Source organism: Dermacentor silvarum, chromosome 4 (genome assembly GCF_013339745.2).
Source record: "Dermacentor silvarum isolate Dsil-2018 chromosome 4, BIME_Dsil_1.4, whole genome shotgun sequence".
Lineage (NCBI taxonomy): Eukaryota > Metazoa > Arthropoda > Arachnida > Ixodida > Ixodidae > Dermacentor > Dermacentor silvarum.
This window is the reverse complement of record NC_051157.2, coordinates 37,974,266-37,998,989: the sequence shown is the minus strand read 5'-3', so window position 1 is coordinate 37,998,989 and position 24,724 is coordinate 37,974,266. Positions and strand designations below refer to the sequence as shown.

The window sequence follows — 24,724 nt, the reverse complement described above, 5'->3', positions numbered from 1 at the left end:
GACTAAACGGAAAGCACTTGACAGCGCCTTAGACGAACTCATCGACACAGGCGTTGTGGAAAGGTCGAACAGCCCATGGGGCTTTCCCGGTAGTTCTAGTCCCGAAGAAGGACGATACTTATCGCCTTGCGTAGACTACCGCAGGCTGAATGAGGTTTACGAAGAAGGATGCGTACCCTCTACCCTCCATTCCTCTTTAGTATCTACTAGGCGGGGCGAAGTACTTTACGACGCTCGATGCTAGTCGTGGATATTTTCAGGTCGAAATTGGACGAGCGTGACAAAGAGAAAACGGCTTTCACTTGTCACCGCGGGCTCTTTCAGTTCAAAAGAATGTCTTTTGGCTTAGTCGGAGCTCCCGCTACTTATCAGAGGTTGATGGACCGAGTTCTAGGAGATGCGAAGTGGCAACATGCTCTCGCATATCTCGACGATATAGTGGTTTATTCGAAAACATTCGACGAGCACTTGCGCCACTTGAGAGACGTCCTAGACAGGCTGAGGTCCGCGGGTATCACGTTGAACCCGAGTAAAGCTCAGATAGCTGCGAACAGAATAACGCTGTTGGGATTCACGTTGGACAACGGCCGCATTCTGCCGAGTGAGGATAAGCTCGAGGCTATACTGAGCTACCCGTCGCCGAAAGATATCGGCGAATTGAGACGCTTTCTGGGATTGGTGAACTTTTATCGCCAATTCATTCCAGACTGCGCGGCAGTGCAAGCGCCTTTAACGAAGCTCTTAAGGAAAGACGAGCGTTGGACTTGGGGTCCAGAGCAGGAGGCGGCACTGCGCGGCCTCACAAAGGTGCTCGCTGACACGGCAGAGTTGCAGCTGCCCGACTTGAACAGGGAGTTTGTGATTCAAACAGACGCAAGCGACCTGGGTCTAGGTGCAATTTTGCTTCAGGAGCACGGAGGCATTCTCCGACCGGTTGCGTTCGCGAGCCGTTCGTTGACGCCGGCGGAAAGGAACTACTCGGTGACAGAGAAGGAGTGTCTCGCGATAGTTTTCGCTCTGCGAAAGTTTGACTATTATGTCGACGGAGTGGCTTTCACAATTGAGACTGACCACATGGCTCTCACTTGGTTGAGGCGCTTGAGTGAGCCGAGTGGTCGCCTGGCGCGTTGGGCACTGCTGCTGCAGCGTTACGACTTCACCGTGCGCTACCGCAAAGGAAAAAGCAATGCCGCAGCGGACGCACTTTCGCGAGCGCCTGTCCGAGGCGAGGGAGAAACCCTGGCCGTAGCCCGAGTAAGGGACGCGGAACAACCGTCGATCCTGGGCGGAGAGCGTGAACCACGTAGATGTTGTCGGTTCCGCAGGAGTTGTCTTCAGCAGAAAGGAGCTGTTCGAGGCTCAGCAGAAGGATCCGTTTTGTCGAAAAGTGCTTGACGGGCTCCGAGAGCCGGGCGGCGCGGCCGCCGCGCACATGGAGGCAGCTGGTATTGCTGTCGGTGCGGAGCGCTCAGGAACAGCTGGTAATGCTGTGAGCGCACTGGATTCCTATCTGCTGAATTCCGACGGCGTCCTGCTGAGGTATATTCCCACCGAGAACGACACAAGTGAGGCGGTTTAAGGTGGTGATACCGCGCGCGTTGAGAGGAGCACTGCTACGCTACTTTCATGACTCGTGCATTGCTGGGCACGCGAGCGGCCCCAAGACTTACGTTAAGTTGTGTCGCTTCGCTACCTGGCCAGGCATGAAACGGGACGTGATTCGCTACGCCCGATCGTGTCATGTGTGCCAAAGCGTGAAGCCCCGAGGCGGACGACCGCCCGGCTTCATGCAGCCTATCGACAGCCAGACTCCCTGGCAAATCGCGGCATGTGACATCATGGGACCGTATCCCACAACACCGAGCAGGAACAAATTCTTGCTGGTGGTCACGGATCACTTCAGTAAATGGGTAGAACTTTTCCCCCTACGAAAACTGACGGCACGGGTGATCATGGATAAGTTGATGGAGGTTTTTACCAGGTTTGGTTTTCCGGAACAGTTGATAACGGACAATGCGTCCTACTTCACTGCAAAGGTGTTCGTTGACTCATGCGCCGCACTTGGCATTAAGCATAAGAAAACGACAACCTACCATGCCCAGTCGAACCCCACTGAACGAGTCAATCGCAACATCAAGCACATGCTTGTCGCGTTCTCTGAAAGGCATAAGGACTGGGATACCTACCTTCCAGAGATCGGGTTTGCATTGCGATCGACAGTGAACCGCTCGACTGGGTATGCGCCTTCTTCTCTCAACCTGGGGAGAGAGCTGCCGAATCCGATGGATAGGGTTCTCGCGGATCGCAGCGGAATGCCAGTCGCGCCGTCAGCACGAGCTGAATACGCGACGCATCTACGTGCCAAGATGACGGAAGCTTTACATAAAGCACGCTGTAATCTTCGCACTGCAAGGGCACAGCAGAAGGCGCAGTACGACCGCTCGCATCGGAACGTCCACTACGAAGTGGGCGATCTGGTGCTTCGACGCCAGCATGTTCTCAGCGATGCTACCAAACAGTTCGCTGCCTCGCTGGCGCCGAAGTGGACCGGGGCCGTATCTAGTGAGAGAGAAGGTTTCCTCGCTTGTTTACCGGCTCGAGAACAAGAAAGGAAAGCCGATCGGCGGACCGGTACACGTATGCGACCTGAAACGCTACGTGCCGCGTGATGAGCAGTGGGATGACGATCAGGCCCTCCCTCAAACCGCGATCGGTGAGAGAGAGCAGTCAGAACAGAACGGCGAGCCCGCAGCCGCGCTACAATTTGCGTAGCAGGCGAAGGTAATCTGACTGCTAGTTGCGTAACCCGACGACTGCGAGGAACATTCGTAAGTCCGGGTGGCGTTGCGTACCGCTGTGAGCATACAGCCGCGCCGGGGCTGGCACCTTGGTAGTTCCTGCCGGGGAAGCGAACGTCTAGTGACCATGGAGCGCCGAGTATGGATGACGAGTCGTCAAGGCCACGACGGGAATGTGGCGTGAACGCTCGACGCGTGGGTGTGCGGTTTCACCAAAGACTGCTGTGAGGGCCAGTGCGGTGATTATCCTGTGCTGCGACTCGAATTGGTGATGATGCTTGCGAACATTCCCTTCGCAACAGGACGTCGATGGTGTCCCCGGATACGGCCAACTATGCTGCTGATCACAGTGCCGTTCCGTGCAGTTTGCTATGCAGTTGCTGATAATTTCCAGGAGCAGAGCAAGACGAGATACGGCCGTGCGAATTGCCTGCAGTACGCGCTGGAACAACTGACGCCCTTGCAGTACTGACGGCGCTACGCCGGCCTTGGAGCCGCACGAACCGCAATCCGGCGGCCGGCAGACGACCACCCCTCCAGCGCAGCCGACACCTAGGGCGCAGCACTGAGAGCCACCTTCGAGCCCCGACAACGATCCCGCCTCGCAAGCCCGAGCAGTGCAGCTGACCAGCCGCCTCCGAGTCGGCATCAAGTGTCCGCCAGCTGAGGGCTACATCACCACAACGCTTCCTCGGTCGCCAACCTCGGCGGGTACTCAGGCAAACGGACGTCCCTAGGTGCCAGCCTCAACGTACGGGGGCCTTCTTAAGGGGGGGAGGATGTGGGGGAGCACACGCTGCCACCTTCTCCCGCGGGCGCTCGCCCGTCGCCGGCGCACGGAGCGCCCGCGACAGCAGCCGGTGGGACATCTCGTGCGCGCACACCGCGCGCTGCGGGAGCCGGGCGAACACGGGAGAAATGCACTTTGCCCTCTCCCGGTTTCTCGCTCGCCTCTCGCGACGCGCGTGCCGCGCGGGAAGAGGGAAAGCATCCGGCGGGCGAGGAGGACACTCCCCTCGCGGAAAGGCAAAAAGGCATAAAAGAGCGCGACCGAGAGACCCCCGCTCTCTCTGACCTCGCTTGACCTTCTGCCTGGACGGATTTTTACCTGCTGAAAGCCGTGAGTGACCTCGTTCGCGTGACTACCACACGCGACGAGGCAAGCCTATTTTATTAGTTGTTATACAGAGCGGACTTCCCTCTACAAGTGTGTTTTATTGCTGACAGCAATAAACGTTGTTGAGTTGACTCGCTGGTTGCCTTATTCGCCCGAACCCTACGTAGCTGCGATTACACGCGCTACGGGTTGGGGAAGACCCCCACAATGTAGGACATGAATTGAGAGAATGTCCGGACATTCTTAGTACTATCCCGATGTCGTTGTTATGCCTCATTATAATTATGTCACTAGTACTCAATCACTGATTACTGAATAAAATCATTGCTTTGCGTTACAAGATGGAAGAAAATGGTAGTTGTCCACTTCTATTTGATTCTTAAATAAAAGGAGCACGGAGAAAAAATAATTCAGGAGGCGCAACTCGGCTCCTTCCCGCGTCGTCATAATGTCACACAGGAACACGGCGGCGGACGTCGTCGCAGCGCCCCCTACAGAACGCCGGAAGCCTGACGTATGGTCACATGACGGTTTGTTGAAGCAATGCAAAGGATCCGTGATGTGGCGAGCGCGCTCTTGTCGTCTGCTCACGCGCGGCTGCTTGATCTGATCTTTCAAGTGCGCTAGTTCCTTGGTCATATTGCCACATAAAAAAGCATGTGATCCTAAATAATAATCTAGAAAAAATATGTATACTAATACGGTCTACAGGTATTTTATCCCTGGAGTGCCAACCGTGCTGGCGCAAAACTTTTCCGGCGGTATCCGACAACCAAGCGCAAGCGGTCAGTAGCAGACGATGCTGTTGGAGACTGCGGCCATCATGGCGGCCATGTAGGAAGGAGCTTTTGTTTTTTTCCTCCGTCACCACGGCTGCGCGTGCGCCGCTCCGATCGCGAGGGAAGTAGTTCCTTGGAAGAGGAGGAGACGAGCGTCTCCTCCTCTTCCAGTGTGACATTATCACGACCAGTGCTCGCGCTGGCGTCGGCCCAGAGTTTCGCCTCCTGTTATTCTTTCTCCGTGAAAAGGAGTCACTGATGTTACCCTTGACAAAGACGCGGGTGGTCGAAAGATTTGGTTTTCACTTGACTCTGTGCCGCTTGCACTCTCACGTTTTGCTAGTTTTGTTATTGCATGTGCTGTACTAGTTTTGCTAGCTCGTGAAGCTCATACTAACTGCAAGCAAGACCTTGCAGTCCTCGCACTTGGTAGAGTCAGTGTGCAGCCTGCTGTCATAGTACGCGATGACGGCGGCACTGCGAGCACTCGGCAGCATTATATGTTCCTGTATGCTTAAATCGCTGAAATAGAGTCCAGCACTGCAAGCCAGTGTGTCTTTATCAGGGGCATCATTGAGGTCAGTGGTGACGAGATGAGCCTTCAAAGATCGGTATGTCCTGTGTTTATGATAGGCGCATGCCTTAGTTGGTTTCTAGCTTGTTACCTGGCAAACTTGAACTTTTGTCGCTGTTTTTCTCTGATGCTTACGCATTTATTCAATGCTTACAGTGCACCAACATTGGCCCTGCCGACTACAACTATGATGAAACAATTAGTGCTCTTCGTTATGCCAACCGAGCCAAGAATATAAAGAATAAGGCCCGTATCAATGAAGATCCAAAGGACGCCCTGCTTCGTCAGTTTCAGAAAGAAATTGAAGACCTCAGAAAACAGCTGCAGGAAGGTGCAGTCTTTTTCTTTTTATAAATGGTCAGGAGTCTAGCTCTCAGAAGTTACATCACAGAAGTTAAAATTTAAAACTAATGAAGTGTTATGCTCACCTTTCAATTGACAAATGTAAAGAAATTGTTACTGCTTGGCAGCATTCACACAGAGCTACACCTAAGTCTTTTCTAGAAAAATAGTTGCGATGGTTTATGAGCTGTTAACCTTGCAGGAACAGGCTTTTACAAAAGTGGTGACAGATGTGACTGCTCTTTATTTGGTCCACAAGATACATTGGAACCTGGATATAATGAGCACAGGTATAACTATAGATATAATGAAGCAAAGCTAAAGTATTTCTTATTGGATATCAGCGTTTAATTAATATAGGCTTATGTAATGAATATTTGATCTAACAAAGGTATAATTATGTCTTATGTGACTTCTTTATACATAACGAGGTTTGACTGTATATTAACCGATTATTTGTCTGTTGAAGTAGCTTCAGCAGGAAAATACTTTCTGGTAATGGTGTGGCAGCTGTTAGTCGGGCATAAATTGCAGATTACTTAGAGCATCTATTGCTGTTTCAGGGGCTGATGATTCAACACCGGAGGATGACAGTAGTGAAGAAGCTAGCTGTGGTGATGACAACACTGATAAAAAGGACAAGCGGAAACGAAAAAAAGGTTCGTGAGTTGCACATCTTTTTCTGTGCACTCCCAGCAAATCATTTGGTGATAATGCTTCCTGAATGCTGTATTTAGTTCATAAATGCTCCCAAACTAGTGTTCCTTTCGCTACAAGGCTAACTTATCCATTATTTTAAGTAATGGCTACCTGTACAGTCTTTGTTAGAAGGACCAAAACCACCAGAGGCACAATGCCGCCGAGTTGTGGCTGGTTCATGTTGCTGCCATGGAAGGCCTGATGCTAGAAAGTTATGGAAAATGAAGACTAGAGTTCATCTCCTTTTGATCTGACTATTGAACTGAAGGACTTTTGTACTGTGGGACAAAACGGGAAGCCAGCTGCCCTCATGTGTGCACTATTTTTATTTATTATGACAAAGACTGCACACACTTGCTGTGTTGTGTCAGGAGACCGCATGTGACACATTGTCAGACAAGTTCCTTGTGTCCCTTAACTTTCGTTTTAAATGCAGTATGCCAGGTGCTTCAGCCTTAAGTAAATAGATAGGTTGCATTCCTATTACTACATTGACGCACCTTGTACACTCACTGGTTTATGTTCCACATTTATGACACATGCGCTAAAATGAATGAGGAAGTTAATTAATTCATTTTTAGTTCAATGGCTTATTAGCAATTGTACAAATCGTGAAAGCCATTGCTGTGAAATAATGTCACTTATTGCCTTTGCTGAAACAGGTGGTACATGCATACCATGTTGCTGCTTTGAAAATTAGCTGTAATCAGCCCCTAAATCTCACCAAGCATAGTATAAGTCTCCTTGTATCTATGATGGTTGATTAGTATACTCTGTAGAACATAAATTGAGAAGCATTCGTTTCCACGTGTGTTTATGTGTGGGGGGGGGGGCATAAATGCTGCTTTGTTGTTTCTGCAGCCATTTCCGAGGAAAAGATGCGTGAGATACAAGCGCAGATTTTAGCGGACAGAAAGACCTTATCAGAAAAAAAAGACATGGCCCAGGAAGAGCGTGACCGTCTCGCTAGTGAGCTTGAGATGAGAGAACAACAGCTGAATGCAGCAAGGTTGGTTCTTGCTGCTTGAATGCTCTTTCATTGTGTTATTTTGTTCAGTGTTATTGTATGCCTTTTTTTTTCTTTTTTGCCTGTTTCCATAGTTTGTGTACACGTGTATTGAAATTTTGAGACACAGTTGTGAATAACGCCTTCTCCACGGCTGACAATGACCAAAATTATGCTGCTATCAGCGGCCATTTCTCCCGCAACACCTATGCTGAGCCTTGCAATATGCAACAATAACCCACTTGCAATATGACACTGTGCAGAACACATGTTGCCATTTAGTGTAAACTGCTAACTAGAAGCAAACTCATTGGGGCTGCTGGTGCCCTGTGAAATTAATTTTAAACCATGGCAAGCTGTGCACATCACCAGCTGTATTCAGCTTTCTTAATACAGCTCACAAGGACGCGTCCGTCTAGTCTTCAGTTAGAAAAGTGTTAAAAATAATAATTCAATTTTGGGGCTTTATGTGCCAAAATCACAATCTGATTATAAGGCATGCCATAGTGGGGAACTCCGGATTAAATTTCGACCACCTGAGGTTCTTTAGCACGCACCTCAATCTAAGTACATGAAAATTTTGTCATTTCACTCCCACTAAAATAGGGCCTTTGCGGTCGGGATTGAACTCATGGCCTCGTGCTCAGCAGCACAACATCATAGCCACCAAGCTATTGGTGAGTTAAGGGTTAAAGAGCAGATAACATGTACGGAGGAAGCACTACAGGGAAATTTTAAAATACGCAGGACAATTACTCAAGAGTGTCATGTGATGTTGCTATGAATCTGGTCACCAAAGGTGATGCGGACTCTGGTTTAAGTGTGCAAGCCAAAATTACACCAATGTCACACGAATTGGAGATGGTGGAAAGAAAAGTATGCCACATTAGTTATTCCTAAATTTACACATATTATTCCGTGAGTATAGTACACTGCGTGAACATGATTTGCAATAAACAGAGATAAAATAGACTTGGTTGAAAGCTACAAGTGATGTTTATATAACAACCTACCACGGTGCATCAGTCACTATGGTGTTCTGCTGCTGAATGCAGGGTCATGGGTTTGATTCTCAGCTATGATAGCGACATTCTGATGGGCTGGAATGTGAAAACACTTGTGTGTATAGATTTAGGTAGATTTGGTTTTGAAAATTAATCTGGATCCCACCGCTGTGGTGTTGCTCATAGTCCAGCTGTTACTTTGAGACATGGAACTCTATCAATTAATGACATTAGTGGAACTTAAAACTGGAAGCTCAGGCAGATGAACATGACAGAATACAGAAGTTCGTAAAATGATTTTGAGACAGAATATTTGATAAGACATTGGTAGGTTTATTGCTGGAATAAAGATTGTTTAGTTAACGTTTAACTGATATACCTGCTTAATTATTTTCTATATCTAAGCAGTACAAATGGCATTAGTTGTTGAAAATAATTTTAATCGGAACTTGCATTCAGGCGTATATCTTGAAGCTAAACATTTCGACAGAATTACCTGTCTGGTTGGGAAAATTGATAAAGACTTAGAGATTGACTCCAACCAAATAAGGAAATTTACTAGCCCGACGTTTCGGAACCAATTCGGCTCCTTCTTCAGGGGGTATTCTTCGGAGGTGGCGGTGTGCCGCTTTTAAAGGTCCGTCGTAACAAAGGAGAGGAAGGGAGAGAGAGCCTAAGGTGCGGAGACACTTGTCCTGGCACCTGTTCTAGACAGACCAAAGGGGTGGTGGGGTGGGGTGGAGGGGGGGGGGAGGGGGGGGGGGCTTCGGCGTCGCTGGTCGGCTAGGATGACCGGTGCCGGGCGCCCTTTAGTCGCGGGAATTCGTTGACGAGGGACGGGGGAGGGGGGGGGGAGGACGAGTTGTTTTGGTGTTGCTGACCTAGAGCGGGGGGTCCTTTCTTCCCTTCGTCGCGTCTGCCAGGCCATGAACATACAAGGAAGGAAGAATGCCCTTCACGCGGTTTATATTACCCGCCGTGTTCTGAATGTGCCAAGACTCGAGTAGCAGCCTTTTTCGCCAGTTTGTCTCTGTTTGAAGGATTTGGGTTTCTTGGAAAGAAATCTTGTGGTCGGCGTCTTCGGAATGTTCGGCGACGGCGCTGCGTATTCGGTTGAATGTTCTGACGTCGTTTTCATGTTGTCTGATTCTTTCTTTTAGATTTTTGGTTTCCCCGATGTACGACGCCGGACAGTCGGCACAGCTGATTTTATAGACGACGCCTTGAGCTTTTTCTTTTGGTGGACGGTCTCTTGGTTTAGGAATGAGGATATTCAAAGTGTTCATCGGTTTATGCGCGACTTTGAGGCCTTCTTTTTTCAGTATTCGGCTGAGAGCTTCACTCGCACCTTTGACGTATGGGATGGACACTCGTTTCAGTGGTCGAGGGGGAGTCAACGGTTGTAGGTCTCGTAGTTTGTTTTTTCTTTTTTGTTGTCGGGTTGTTTTTCGAATGAATTCCGTTGTATAGCCGTTCCTTTTGAGTTCGTTGAGAACCGTTCTCCTTTCTTTCTTTTGATCTGATTCCAATGTGCAATGAGTTTCGACTCTTCTCAATAAAGAATTTACGACCGATGCCTTGTGGTTTGCCGGATGGTTGGATGAGAAGTGTAGGTAGCGGCCATTCAACCGAATACGCAGCGCCGTCGCCGAACATTCCGAAGACGCCGACCACAAGATTTCTTTCCAAGAAACCCAAATCCTTCAAACAGAGACAAACTGGCGAAAAAGGCTGCTACTCGAGTCTTGGCACATTCAGAACACGGCGGGTAATATAAACCGCGTGAAGGGCATTCTTCCTTCCTTGTATGTTCATGGCCTGGCAGACGCGACGAAGGGAAGAAAGGACCCCCCGCTCTAGGTCAGCAACACCAAAACAACTCGTCCTCCCCCCCCCCTCCCCCGTCCCTCGTCAACGAATTCCCGCGACTAAAGGGCGCCCGGCACCGGTCATCCTAGCCGACCAGCGACGCCGAAGCCCCCCCCCCCCCTCCACCCCACCCCACCACCCCTTTGGTCTGTCTAGAACAGGTGCCAGGACAAGTGTCTCCGCACCTTAGGCTCTCTCTCCCTTCCTCTCCTTTGTTACGACGGACCTTTAAAAGCGGCACACCGCCACCTCCGAAGAATACCCCCTGAAGAAGGAGCCGAATTGGTTCCGAAACGTCGGGCTAGTAAATTTCCTTATTTGGTTGGAGTCAATCTCTAAGTCTTTAGGCGTATATCTATTTGTAGCGGCAAGCAGGTGAATAAGAGGTTTCTCATGCCTGCCAACTTTTATGACTCTTGTCAAGTGCCCAATCTTTAGGGGTTGTTTACGATTGTCGTACATTGACACCAATAACCTTGTGATTTTTTATTTGTGTTCGCTTTAGGGCACAACTGATTTCATGTGAATACAGATACTGTTGCAGACAGATCTTTCAGAGCCTGATTTTTTTTACCTGCACGATTATTCGGACCTGCCCAAATATTTGTGATTTTTCATTTGTGTTCGCTTGAGGGCAAAACTGATTTCATGTGGATACAGATACTGTGGCAGACAGATTCTTCAGAGCCTGATCTTTTTTTACCCGCTTGATTATTTGGACCTGCCTGTAGCAGCACCACACATCCACAGAACCAATGTATAGCAGTGGTAGAAATTTTGGCTGCCGTTAGAGTATTTTCTGGCTCGTACTGTATTTTTCCTATTTTAAAGAAGGCAGGTCTGGTTTCATTCCCTCGCCCTTCTGAGGGAAGTGCGTTTGAGTTGTGTTCCGTTGGGTTGCTTTGAGTTGAGTTGCATTCTGAGTCGAGTTTTTTAGTACAATCTGTCACGTCACCCTAGTTACTGCAAGAATGTTACCAAAACCGATGTCATTTTTGTACGGGTATGGGTGTCTATAGTCACTCTTTTGTAAACTGTGGTCATTTCTGGGGGATTTCTATTTGCAGAGAAGAGCAGGAAGGTTTGATGCAAAAGCTTCATGCGCTCGAAAAGAAGATCATCGTCGGAGGTGAGAACCTCCTTCAAAAGGCCGAAGAACAGGAGCGACTCTTGGAAGAGAGTGCACGAGAGCTTGAAGACAGGAAGCGAAAAGAAGCTGCTCTCAGAGAAGCCCTGGAGCAGAAGGAGGTAGGTGCATTCCTTCTTGTTTGAACTACACCATTTGTTGTGTGCCAATACAAAGGCTTGTGGAGCTTGGGGATAAAAAAGAACTTACCATATTTTTCCAGACTATAGTTGGCTGACTACACGTGCTTAATTGTTTAAATTTTGCATGATGTAGACTATCTATAGGTACGAACTGTAGGTTATTTAACTTTTAAGATTGTAGGAACCCTAAAAAATATTAGGCTCAACTGCATTTGCAACTTTATCATGCTAAGTCACATATCAAAATCAACTGCATTCTGGTGAAACAGAAAAACCGACTGTTTACTGGTTACGGACAATCTAAAGAGAGAAAAAAAAACTTATTTTCAGCTGCAATTTGTCCCTGTTAACTATTCAGGGGCTATGGACTATCTAAGTAAGAATTTTTATTATTTTAGGTACAAATTTGCCCCTGCTGACTATGCATCGGGTGCAGGCTATAGTCTGAAAAATATGGTAGTTTCCTCAGTGTCTCTTCATGTAGCCAGGAACTTGTACATATTACCTGCAGCTGGGTGTGCAAGCACTGCTGCACACCTGTGAATTTTGTGCCATGTGCCTGGGATAGAAAACTAGTCGTGTTTGCCAGGCATTTGCTTTTGAGCAGGGCACATTCTGTCCACTGTCCTTGTTCATCAATGTACTGACAAATAATGAACCTGCACCTAGGTTGTGGGACAAATCATTTCATTGGTTTCGCGCCCTGTAATTTCTTGACCATGAGTGCACACTTGCACATTGTTTAAGTGAGTGTCATAAGTACTGCACCCTGATAAAGAAAGAAAAGAGAAAGACAGATAGCTTGTCTTTTGACTTCTGTTCCCATGAAAATTGCTTCATGAAACTGAGCATTGATTGGCGGTGGGCGTGGGAGCAGCTGTGGGGATCCTGTAGGAGCATGAAGCATCAGCCAATTCTTGCCCACTTGGCAGCTCAAATGACATTGGTAGCTCAAGAGGTGCTGAACAGTGACAGTTCGCAACACTTCCCGTTGGCCAACTATACCTGGGCTTATGAAGCAGGCTTTAGTGGAGGGCTTTGAATTAATTTGCCTGCCTGCTGTCGTTTAAGGTGGGCTTAAACCTCAACGCATGGTTGTTCTTGTACTTCGCCGCCGTTGTAATGTGACTACCATGCCTAATACTAGTGGGACTATGCAACCTTGTGGTCTACAGCAAAGCACTGTAGGGTGCTGAGCTGCTCCAGTGGGAAGGCTTTGGGTTGGAAGATTGAACAGTCATATGTGATTGTATGCAATCTTTTCACTGACGAAACATGAATTTTTTCTCCAGATTGCTGCGTATCATCCAAAAAGTGAAGTTAAGCGTGACAAAGGCAGTCTTAGTTATAGAATTGACTGTGGAATGGCTGCCTCATGCTTACTGCAGTAACTGTTATTGGCTCTTCCCTTGCTTGAAAGGTCATAGCAGGTGTAGAATGTCTATTAAGGTTTGTGTTGGAGCTAGTTGTAATAGCATAATTGGGATACAGCGCTGCAGAGGTAAAATAGACACAACTAGAACACGCTTCCTTGTTCATGTTTGGGTTCCATTCGTTTTTTGTTTTATTGCGATAGCAATTATATGGACACTCAAAAGCAGATTTCTGCCGTCGGCGTCGCCGTCGCCGTCGCCGTCGCTGTCGCCGTCGCCGTCGCCGTCGCCGTGAGGTTCCGTATGACGTCATTTGGAGATGAAATCGTCGCCGCGCGCCGAACGCTGTATGTGCGAGTGAAAGGGCGCGAGGGGCGCGTCTTTCACGGGGAGTGAACGCGCGGCGGAGAACAAACGCGCGTTCTGCGCCGTGCTCGCTTAAGGGCTGCAGAAGTAGGCGCCTCTTTTCTCCTTTACAATCACCATATATGTAGAGCAAACACGCCTTCTTCAGACGCGCGAGAGGCCGTGGGGGAGGGGGAGGGAAGGGAGGCGACGTTTAGCTGCGGCACCAAGTGCCTATTTATATCAGAGGCTCCAGCAACAGTCACCAACGCCGCACGCATTTTGAGCTAACGCGGGCAAAACGCCGATGGCGTCGACAACAGTTCTGCGTGTTGTTGCTACCAAAGCCGCTCACCTTACTTCGTATGACAGTGCTGTGTTGCTATCGCATTCATTGCTTCGCCCTTAGGGCGAAACTGTGACATTTTTTTTTTACGTCCATAGCGATGTATCCCAGTAAAACGTTTGTTGCTCATATCAGTTGTAGGCTGAAAAGGAAAAACAAAACAAAAAACATGCACACCCAAGAAAAAAAGAAACAACCCTGCATGAATCCATAGTGTAGTCATAATGGCAGCTTTGGCACATTATCAGATTCTTGTATATCCCTATGCATTTTGTACACTTTAAAAGCAGTTTACACCCTTCGGGGCATATCTTTGTCTGACAACAATAATCGTCATCTCTTCCTGATTGCATTTATTTTCTGGTAAACTTCGTGTCCACTACTTTCTTGTCACGATGCCATGTCACACTGATAACGCATAAGCCGTTTGTGACGTGAAAGTACCGAGCGCACAGTGTTAAAGAAAGAAAAAGCATGCAAGATTATTGTAGTTGGAGAAAAATACGCCTAAAAGCATGTAAACTGTTTTTAGAGTGTAGTAAGCCTATGAGAATGTAGGAGGGCGCTACAAAAACATTATGATGATCTTGTGGTTAACTTCTGCGAACCTTGTGACACCACTGCATCCATATGCCTAACACGGTGGTGTGTGCAAACTGCCCAGGTGAATGCTCAGGGACGGTCTTCTTTAAGCATCTAACGACATCAACCATGTATGTCAACTACTGCAACATAATTTCGAGCAGGGGGTTGGGGCGCATGATTCCTACAGAATACTGTATAGTATTCTGTGAAAGCCATATTAGAGGAACTCGTAGGGATTTACCTTGAAGCTTCAATTATGCTACCCATCTTGGGTGAATGACATTTTTTTTTTTTCCTTTTGCAAGATTCCCTCCCCCTTCAGATTTTTGCTAGATTGATTTGCCATATTCAATATTCCTAGGCTTCATGCTGTCCATTAATTAAGCCTTGCTCTATGATCAGCTAGTCTCCTGGTTGGCTCAGATTGTAGAGCAACTGCCCTGGATAAGCGTTGCCCTAGCTAGGTCTGGGTTTAGTCCATGTGACAGGACAAATGCTTATTTAATTGTGAAGCCTTCTTTCTGAGAAACCTTATGGGCTTCCTTTGTGGCTTCGCACTACACTTAGATGAATAACTATTATTCCCTTTCGTGAAACTTCCCCCACCTTAAGGATTTCCACGAAAATGATTTGCCAAAATGCATGATGCGTAATGATTCAATATGCTGCCATGGCTTTACATGTCATGGCATCTGTGGATTGACTTGGGACTGGCAGGAGTTAAAAAATTCTGTGTGGCCGTGACTGTGCAGCGGAACCAGCTTTTAACTTGGAGTGCACTCGAACTGCTGTGTAGGCTGAGCGGCTGGATATGGAGGAGCGGTACTCCACTCTGCAAGAGGAGGCAGCAGGCAAGACACGTAAACTGAAGAAGGTCTGGGCTCTGCTGATGAGCGCAAAGGCAGAGATGGCTGACCTGCGTCAGGAGCACCAGCGTGAGGCCGAGGGGCTGCTTGAGAACGTCCGCCAGCTCAGTCGGGAACTGCGGCTCAACATGCTCCTCATAGACGCCTTCATCCCGCCAGAGTACCAGGTTGGTCTGCTTGCTGGGCACTCGCATTTCTGTAGGGATTCAATGTATTGGTTTGGCGAAAGTACTACTATAACAGTTGCCTGTGTTTAAATTTTAAAAGCTTTAAAACAAGGTTCTGCGCTTACCATTGCTTTTTTTTTTTTGCCCTGATTTCGCAGCAAGATTGCATCTTATGGTCTGCAACGTTCAATATGACACTACATAAGGACTTGTGATGTCACATTTAATCAGAGAAACATAACCATGTCTATGAATTGATTGAAGGTATGGGGATGGAATGGAAATGGGATATTGGAATGGAACATAGGGAATGGGGGTGACAGAAGGGGTTGTTCATGGTTTCAGCAAACAAATTGTATGTCACAGGTTGGTGAGCAACAACAACCATGTCACGTTCTCATTTAATATTTGATTTATATTACGCTCAGTGTCCTATGGCTCTAATGAGGGTAATGGTAACAAAATAACAAAATAAAACAGGTACAGTGAGTTAGCCTAAAAATGTATGTGATCTGATGTTAACTGTTCAATGTTAAGCTACATTTTACGAAAATGTTTGTTATCATGGCTACGACACTCGAGGGAAAGGTAGTTCCACTCCTGGGGATGCACGGGGAATTAAGGACTGAAATCATGTAAATTGATTGAAGTGTAACACGAAACAATTTCTACCTTATTACGGTGATCAATGCAGTTTTAAGTGTACTGCAGCCACAGTCGTAAAGTGTACTAGTATGATTAAAAATTAATAGTTCACGAGTGTAGATGATGCAAGCTGGACTCGCATGACATCAGGGACATTGTTTGCCCGCATCCTTGTGTGCTTATCTCATTGGACAATTTAATTCGTGGACTTGGCTTCACTGGTCATGTTTGTGTGATGAAACACTAAAGGACATTTTGAGGTGTGGCTGTACTTTGTCTTATTGGAAAAGAGACAGGAATAACATTTATTTGCAAGGAAACTGTCTGATTAGAGCTGTTACTGAAATCTTAAGTTGTCAGTTATTGTACATTTTCTCCAAGTACCTCACATCATTATTGTAAATAATGAGGGATGCTGAGGTTTAATTTTCGACGCAGGAAGTGTTATGGCTGTTGACTTGTTTTTTAAAATTCTGGGTTTTATTTAGCCAGTGCATATTCCTGTCAAATGTTTTCAACTGCAAATTGAGTCAAATATTCCACTAGAGTTCTCAATTCACTTCTTTTTAGTCGCAAGTTGTCATAACAGTTAAACAATAAGTTCTTGGTTCAACTGTTCAACAACACAGGAGCTCTTAGAGAGGTGTGTCCAGTGGAATGAAGACACCGGAGAGTGGCAGCTGAAGTGCATCGCATACACGGGAAACAACATGTGCAAACAGAGTTCTCCTGATGTTGGCAATCTTCATGAGGTCAGTGCCTCCTGTTGGCTAGTTTTGGGAACAAGTGTGACATTAACGCTTAAGTGCGATGTGCATAACCATGTAAATAATGTGATTGCACAAACCGCTAACTCTCAGCTGTGTCATTGCTTCGTAGCTCTCCATGCCATATAGGAGACACCTATTTGCCCGAGGTATTGTGGTGATATGCTTAAAGGGATACTAAAGGGTAAAGGCAAATATTAAGTCAAGCTAAAGTGACAGATTAGTGCTCAAGAATCTCTAAGGTGTCAATATTATCGCAAAAGAGCCTTACTAATCAAGAAATTGAGGTAAGTGCAGGATACGATTAAAGACTCCCCCGGTACTTGTCTGATGGTGAGGGCACTCCTCATTTAAATTCTGTCGGTAGTACTCATCCACTCGTTATAAAAACATCATCGTATTGCATCATAAGACAAAAGAAAATGCTACTTCTCCAGTTCTATTCCATTTTTAGAAAAGGAAACTCATCGAAATTACCCTTGAAAATGATGCGGGCGGTCAATAGGTTTCGTTTTCGCTCGACTCTGCATCGTCCACACTTTCGTGTTTCAGTAGTTTCGTTATCGCGTAGTGCTGCGCTGGTATCGCTGGCTCGCAAAACTCGCTCGAACTGCAAGTAGCAGAGCATTCCACTTCCATGTGATGTCGTGGGATGCCCGAACAGCGCACGCCACTTGACCAAAAGCAGCTGCAGCGGCAAATCCACTGCTCCGTCTTGGCTCAGTTTCTTTTTGGCTGCATGTTCCCAATTTGTGCAAAAAAAAAACTGTACCACTGTCTGCCGTGTGCCGTTTTACTCACCGACGACAGCAAAGGGCGGGGATGGCATATGCAGCGTCACCACTCCCCGGTTGGGTGGTGGGAGATTTAAATTGCAATAAAGTATTTGGACCCTTCAGATGCAATTTTTCCGTAAACTACTAAGTCTTTTCTTGGCATGAAACAAGCATTGCGATGTTTATGGAATGGTAGTTAAACAATCCACATCGACTTAGTATTTGCCTTTAGTGTCCCTTTAAACTTGTTGTAGCATGCTGGTTGCCACAGTCAACCACCATTTCATAACTTTCAACATCACTTTCTCCACACAATTGGCCCTGTCTTAAAATCAAGACTTCCACATCAGCTTCCCCATCACCTTGAGGCAGTGTATCGACTTTGTCGGACCGCTGCATTCACCAATCGCTACCTGTGCTGTTATGGACTGATCACGAACCTTTACTGTGATAACCGGGGTATGTTAGAAATTTCATAACACATTTGTTGGAATTTCCAGGCTACAGTGACGAAAGGCTTGTTATTTAAGTAAAATGAGCTCTGCTTTTCAAGATATTCTTTCAACATATTCCTTCAAGACATTGGCTTAATTCACACGCTCTAGCCTGTTTACATCAACACTATTACCTTTGTCTCTCCTGTACATACTATGGTCATGTATCTTGTTGCTTTTTTCGTTTTCCTTTCCCGCCCTCCTTCTCCTAGGGCCACTCTGTCCCTGATCTCCTTCCCTATGCAGAGTAGCATGTAGGCGTCTACATATACACTGGCAGAATTCTCTGCATTTCAGTGGGCATTGTCAACACTAGTTGTTAACGCCCATTTATTAAATCAACACTAGTTGACTTCAATAAAGAGTTTCTCTCTTTCCCTAAAGCAAACATTTATTTGTGAACTCAAAAGGGTTTTGGTGATGTGATTAGTGGTTAGACTGAGTTACTGCAGAGATTACTTTTCCGCATTACTAGGTTTACAGCAGAGGTTGCCTTTAAAGTGAAGCTTTCTTTGTGGCATCTGACAGAGTTAGATGCTGTGGTCGGTGATGGTTGGACTGTGAAAGGGAGGGTGCGGCCAGTGAGGAGGTGGAGAGGGGTGGTGCTGAGAGGAGCAAAGCAAAAGGAGAGGTAACATACATTGATGGGTTGCTGCTAGGAACAATGTCATAGGGTGTGGGGAGGGCACAGTACTGATTGGTTGGCATAACCGATGGCATTATCAGGCTGCAGCAGCAGAGCGGAGATAGCACATGCACCTTGGGTGGCATGATGCAGCAGTGCTTGGTTGGTCGTTGTGGCAGTGTGGATGGGAGAGCTTCCTTACACCGATTCGTAGTGTCTGGGACCTGCCCAATTTTTTTTCTCTTTGCACCACAATAGTTGTTCTTTCTTGTAAATGGTACAATTTTAGGATCAGAATCCCTCATGAATTGTGTGCACCTGTAGCAGTGTGCCTATAGCATCAGTGATGAAGTGTTGCATCAATTGTACCAAACTGTGCGCCGTAAAGGAAATCCTGCTAGATGCTGCACCAAATTGTTGTTTATCGCATGCATTGCACCAGGCCTGCGCTGACATGCACCTGCTCAGAATATCTGAATAATTTGGTATATTTCGTGCACGCGAGAAGACACCGTGTATCAAGCAACCATCCTTCTCAACTCACCCTCGCACGCTTTCTCTTGCAACTACAGCATACGGTGCACGGCTGCAATCTTATCGCACTTGGACATTATACGGAACCTCATGGCAATGCTGACGGTGATCATTCGCCTGTAGTGCCCACATAATTGTGCAATAATAATTATGTTATGTAATTAAGGTAGTGCACGATTGTAAGGGCACAGCTGCTCAGCGTGCTTTTTTTGCAGTTGCTTAGTGGCATGTGGACAAGTGCATAAGATCATTTTATTACGACGAGGCAGCCTAGACATGGAAAAAAGTTTGAAAGCGGGACAAGGAAGTAGACACAGACGAACAAGCCACACAGCAAAGATGCTATTGGATCTATACTTGCAAGGACAACAATAAAAATAGTGTCCTTATTTCTGTTCCATCTGGATTTGCGCTGCTTAATTGTACTTCTGATCAGCTACGAACTCACTAAGCTGGTAATTTTAATAGTAGTGATATATAGTGTCGATATAGTACGGCCACCCAATTTTTTAATAATATTGCGTGAGCACCAACCAGATATTGCATCAGCACCAGGGGCGTAGCCAGGGGGGGGGGGGTTGGGGGTTCAACCCCCCCCCCTTTGTTCTCGTCGCTGCGCGCTGACATAATTCAAGAAACCAGTGCTACTATGCGCTTCCGTTTGGGTTGGTAATTTATAGCGAATCATGTCTGCATATGGAAAAAACTGTCACGGTGTTTGTCACAGATTATTGCTGTGCTCAGTACAGCGTAAGTAAACTCTTCTCAAGAAACAGTTCTCGTCGAAGTTCACGCGTCCTGAGAAATTTATTATGTGCACTATGTACTGAACAAGACCGGAGTTAATTCCGGCATCACTACTACACCAATCAGTCGTGATTCTGTGAGGTACAAGGCCGCTTCCTGTTTGCACCGGCGTAAGTGAAGCAGAAATGAGTTGCACGCACTACTTAAAATGCGTACACATGCCATATTTATGCTGTGCGGTGAAATATTCTGTACAATTCTGAATCTGTTGACGTAAAGGCAAATGACGGCTGCACGCTCGCACACAGCGGAAGACACAGCGGCCCATGCACTTGCTGCAGGAAATGCAACCCTCTCGTATGAGGGAGCAGGGCTACGAAAGCTTCGAAAAAAAAAAAAAAAAGCATTACGCGCTTTTGCGCGTATTTAAGTTTTCTAGCGCAAAGACGCAGCGAACAAGCTATTGCTATGGGAGTAGGTATAGCCTAGTAGTCACACATGCATTTTCACGTGTATAGCCGTCCTTGACTTGTTAAACGTACTTCGCCCCGACGAGGACAACGCCATTTACGCTTAACGGAGATTAAAAATTAATGATGTCTTCTTCGATCGGGCGGGTCGTCTCAATGATGCGTTTTCGAAGACTGGTCCATTCAGTGGTGCGATGAGAGACCGTTGCTCCAAACGCCCACCGTACATGTCGTACTTACGGTATTTTACTGAGCTTACTTTACCTTTTACTTAATTTTTGCACAAGCACATGCACACGCGTGGGGGGGGGTTCCCATGTCTTTGATATACATGTATAGAGTCTGCTTAAACTACCGATATTTGTTATCAATCACGTCATGTAGAGGAAAGCAGACGCTTGCCCCCCCTTCGGTCGGGCCGGTGAACTCCCCCCGAAAAAAATTTCTGGCTACACCCCTGGTCAGCGCCTTGCATGGAACAGCTTAGAAGACCATGCGCTGTGACTAGCATAAGCTTATCCTTGCGCATTAAAAGTAATGCGCAAGGGAGGATACAGCGCTTGCACCATATCATTAAAGTATTGGGTGGCTGTACATATTCAACTTGTTTAGCAGATGAAATGGATGATGAAGCCGAGGACGGCTTGGGGGGAATTAACTATGAATTAGGGTTAAATTTGCATTTATCTTCATCTTATATATAATAATAAAAAAATGGGACAGCAAGTTGGAAGAAGAATACTTGCATCTTAGTGTAATACATATTGAATGCAATGCTTCAGAAAGTGCTAACTTATACAGAGCTTCCTTTTTGCACCAGAGCAATAAGTTAATGCTCCAAAGTATTGTTTGCTTGCTGCAAACAGCAAATTTTTCTGCTTCAAAAGCATATATTTCTGCTCCGAACTGCAATATTTCCTGCTCCGAAAGCTGCTCCAAAAGGCCAAGTGCCGCTTCCATCACTGCCATATGCATATGAAAATTTTGTTCATACTATTACACAAGTAGACAGGATTAGTTGCCAATACTTCAGCAGTGTACAACTAAAAGCACCATTTTACCATTGACTTTGTGGAGTTTAACTCTCTTTCTGCTTGCATATGGTTACAGAAATCTGATCTGGACTTATCTCATGTGTACTTGAGCTACTCTCCGGATGGGCTGCAGATGCCCGGCCGACACCGGTCAGGAAGAAAGTCAGCCCGTCCAAAGACCTCTCGTCCAAAGTCCTCTCGCAGGCAAGTTCAACTGTCCTTTTGTGGCAAGTGGCTGCAGCCCTCACCCATTGTGCATATCCTGTGCGCAATCTGATTTTGAGTGTTACTGCTTCACTTTATTTTAGCATAGTGTTTGCTTTAAATGTAAGCAGTAGCCATAGTCTGCCTCATGAAGTCTTTTGTGTTAGTTGATAATATTTGTGCTCTAATATGACAATGAATGTTTGTCTCAGCTTTTCAATGGAGAGAAATAAGGTTTTGTAAATTTGGGATGCTCAGATTCAGAAGTTTGAGACTTCTTTTTCTTTATGCTTGCAGGGATCATTGTGGAGTTTCCTCTGGAAGCCTGTCCCAAGCTTAGTCCCAGTGGCCACATCGTTTCATATTCATGCCTGTCTCATGCTCAGGCAAGAGCTGTGTCACTTGCGCTCACTGAGTTCGCGGTGGATATTCCACCAGCTGCCGTGCCAGTGGAAATAATCTACGTGCTTTAGTTGATGTTCCAACTTGGGGCTACAGTGCAACAGAGAACGACACAGATAGAAAGAAAGAAAGGGCACTGCTCTCCTTCCTTTCTTTGTGCATGTTGTCACGCTTTGTCGTTTTAGCTTAACCAAGAACCAAGCCTGATGTTAAGTATGAATGGGGACTCTTATAGCACAGCGTATGCGTATTGTGTACTCCTTGTGGAACACCAAAGGTATAGACAGGAGTACCAGCACTGGCGGCTACATCTCTTGAGACCCTTCAACCATGTGAGTTGGGAAACATTCTTGTGTTGCACAAGTCTCGTCATTGAAAAGGAGGAAGAGAAGAGGCGGACATATATTATTAAGGTTATGTTTCTGCCAACACCTTATGAGCTGCTGGAATGCTCAGTGGTTATGGCATTTTGATGCTGGGCATGAGGTAGTGGGTTGGATTCCCAGCCACTGTAGTTGCATTGTGACGGAGGTGGAATGCAAAAACACTGATGTAGTACCATGATTTTAGTGCATGGTAAAGAACCACAGGTGGTCATAACTAATCTGGAGCCATCCACTACGGCGCCCTTCGTTGCCCATATGCTTCGACGTTAAACCTGACAATTTTATTTTATTTTAATCCATCACCTTTGTCCCAGCAACTAAGTAGAGCACAGTCATTCACTGTAATAAGCATTCCGCATGTGCTAGTTGAACACAGTGTCACAAGATGCCAACTCCAGTGCGGCTGTTCTTGTCTACATCTTTGGTATTCAGGAAGTGACAATATACGCACACGGTACACAAATATGAAAGGGAACAGCAAATTTTAGTGTAAAGCCGATTATTTGTCTTGTTGCTGTGCTGAAATAATAATTTTAAAAAGTTCCATAAGGGCAGTTCTTCAACATAAGAACTTTACAGCATTATAGCAGTAAAGGAGGTTTGGACTACTATTACATTTACAGGAATCGGTGTTTGGACACAGACTAAGTACTATCTTTCATATTGGGGCAGAGTGTACAGCAGCTTAAGCTCTCTAGTGCCATTGTCACTGCTAAGCTTGCCGATATTACCAAGCTTGCCAAGCTTACCAATATTATGCAATGGCGTTGTCTAGGAGTAGTATTGCATTGCCTCGCATTTTCCATGCTTTCTGAGTGAGGGCCTACGTGAAGTTGTTGTGACAGGGAAACATGAACGTGGAAGCATGCGCTGTTCTTGTAATACAATCATGCCAGAATGAAACCTGAATGGGAAAAAGCAAATTGGAACATATCTTTGTGCCTAATTGTACAGCTTCAAAATGGACAGGGTTTGACTGTGGTGCAACCTAGCACCAAAACTAAGAGCATGTGAAAACAATTGCACTATTGTCACTCATGCTGGTAAATGTGCAATGAGAAGCATACCTTCTGGTTAGTCCTCTCAGAAGGAAAAAAATTGTCATTCACCTGGGAGTAGCACAAAGCCACAAAGGAAACCAAAAGGAGAGTAGCACAAAAAACCACAATGGTTTCTCAGAATAAATGCTTCACAGTTACAGAAAAGCACAAAGATCCAACACAATGTTGGAACTAAGTGACATTATGCAATGTATGATGGTTGTCGAGGGAAGAATGTTGATAAAAGGTGTACGCACAGAAAAGTATGACACATATGCCAAAGTGGCACATCCATTCGGGGATTAGCCAAGAATGGACACACATCCAGTGACCCGAGTTGTCTAGTAGGCCAGACACAGCAGCCAGCAGCAAGTTGTCTATTTGGGCTCACACCCGGGTAGATAACTGGTGGACCATTCGAATTACAGAATGGGTGCCAAGAGAAGGGAAGCGCAGTCGAGGACGGCAGAAAACTAGGTGGGGTGATGAAATTAGGAAATCTGCAGGGAAATTGGAATCAGCTAGCGCAAGACAGGGGTAATTGGAGATAGCAGGGAGAGACCTTCGTCCTGCAGTGGACATAAAAATAGGCTGCTGCTGCTGATGATGATGATATCTATTGAGAAAATGACAGTGAATGCCAAACCCCAGGAAAAAGCAAAGTAAGCTTCGCTTTAAAAAAATAGTTCTTGGACCAGAATTAATTTTTCTTTAACTGCAAAGCTTTCTTTTTTTTTTTTTCTGAGAAACTGGGATGGGTTTCCTTTGTAGCTTCGTACTACAGTGAAATTTGATGGCAATTTTAACATCCCCACATTTCAGATTTGCATATAAATGATGTGGCATAGCCAGTTTGCCTTCTCATGTTGGTATTTTGTTCTGGCATGATAGTATGTGTGTAATTCTCTGTGCTAAGTAGCTAACTTTACATGAGTTTTGTTCTTACATGAGCACCTTTTGTTCTTGTATAGTATGTGAGCAAGCTGAGAATCCAAGTCTTGGGATTTGACTTTACTTAGCTTCAAGCGCTGCATAATGGACTTTCTGAAATAAATTATTGAACAATACAGGGCAAAGTGCAATTAACTAATGTATGTATTCAGTTACTGCATGGAAAAAAAAAACAATTACTGTGAAAAGAAAAAAAATCTCTCATTCTTTTTAAAAAGTCTTATGATGTAGAATGAGCAGCTCTCATATTTATTGATGATTGTTTATTTATTAATGTGTGTAAATACTTTTTGTGCTATATGTTTATGTATTGTGTGTTTATAGAGTTATTAAATTTTCTAGGGGCATGATGTGATTGGTTTGGGAGCACTAGAAGCCTTCTTGTGATTCATTCTGTAAGTGCCAGCACTGGTAAGATGCGCTGTTATATTCAGTGAACTTGAGGTTTTATATCTTGCTGATGGTGGCCATGACATTAACGCTACGGGGTGTTTCATTTGAGTTGTTTGA

At 46.0% G+C, this 24,724-nt stretch overlaps 1 protein-coding gene across 1 annotated transcript in view; it reads left to right on the top strand.

The window, feature by feature from the left end:
- LOC119448560 (kinesin-like protein KIF3A) overlaps window positions 1-24,390 on the top strand; it is a 60,401-nt gene extending 36,011 nt beyond the window's left edge. The window contains exons 16-23 of the mRNA XM_037711793.2: window positions 5,352-5,599; window positions 6,174-6,269; window positions 7,171-7,318; window positions 11,256-11,436; window positions 14,903-15,139; window positions 16,414-16,536; window positions 21,308-21,435; window positions 21,733-24,390. Coding sequence (XP_037567721.1) covers window positions 5,352-5,599; window positions 6,174-6,269; window positions 7,171-7,318; window positions 11,256-11,436; window positions 14,903-15,139; window positions 16,414-16,536; window positions 21,308-21,435; window positions 21,733-21,775 — 1,204 coding nt within the window. The 3' untranslated portion in view covers window positions 21,776-24,390. The remainder of the gene's footprint in view (window positions 1-5,351; window positions 5,600-6,173; window positions 6,270-7,170; window positions 7,319-11,255; window positions 11,437-14,902; window positions 15,140-16,413; window positions 16,537-21,307; window positions 21,436-21,732) is intronic.
- The last annotated feature ends 334 nt before the right edge of the window (window positions 24,391-24,724 follow it).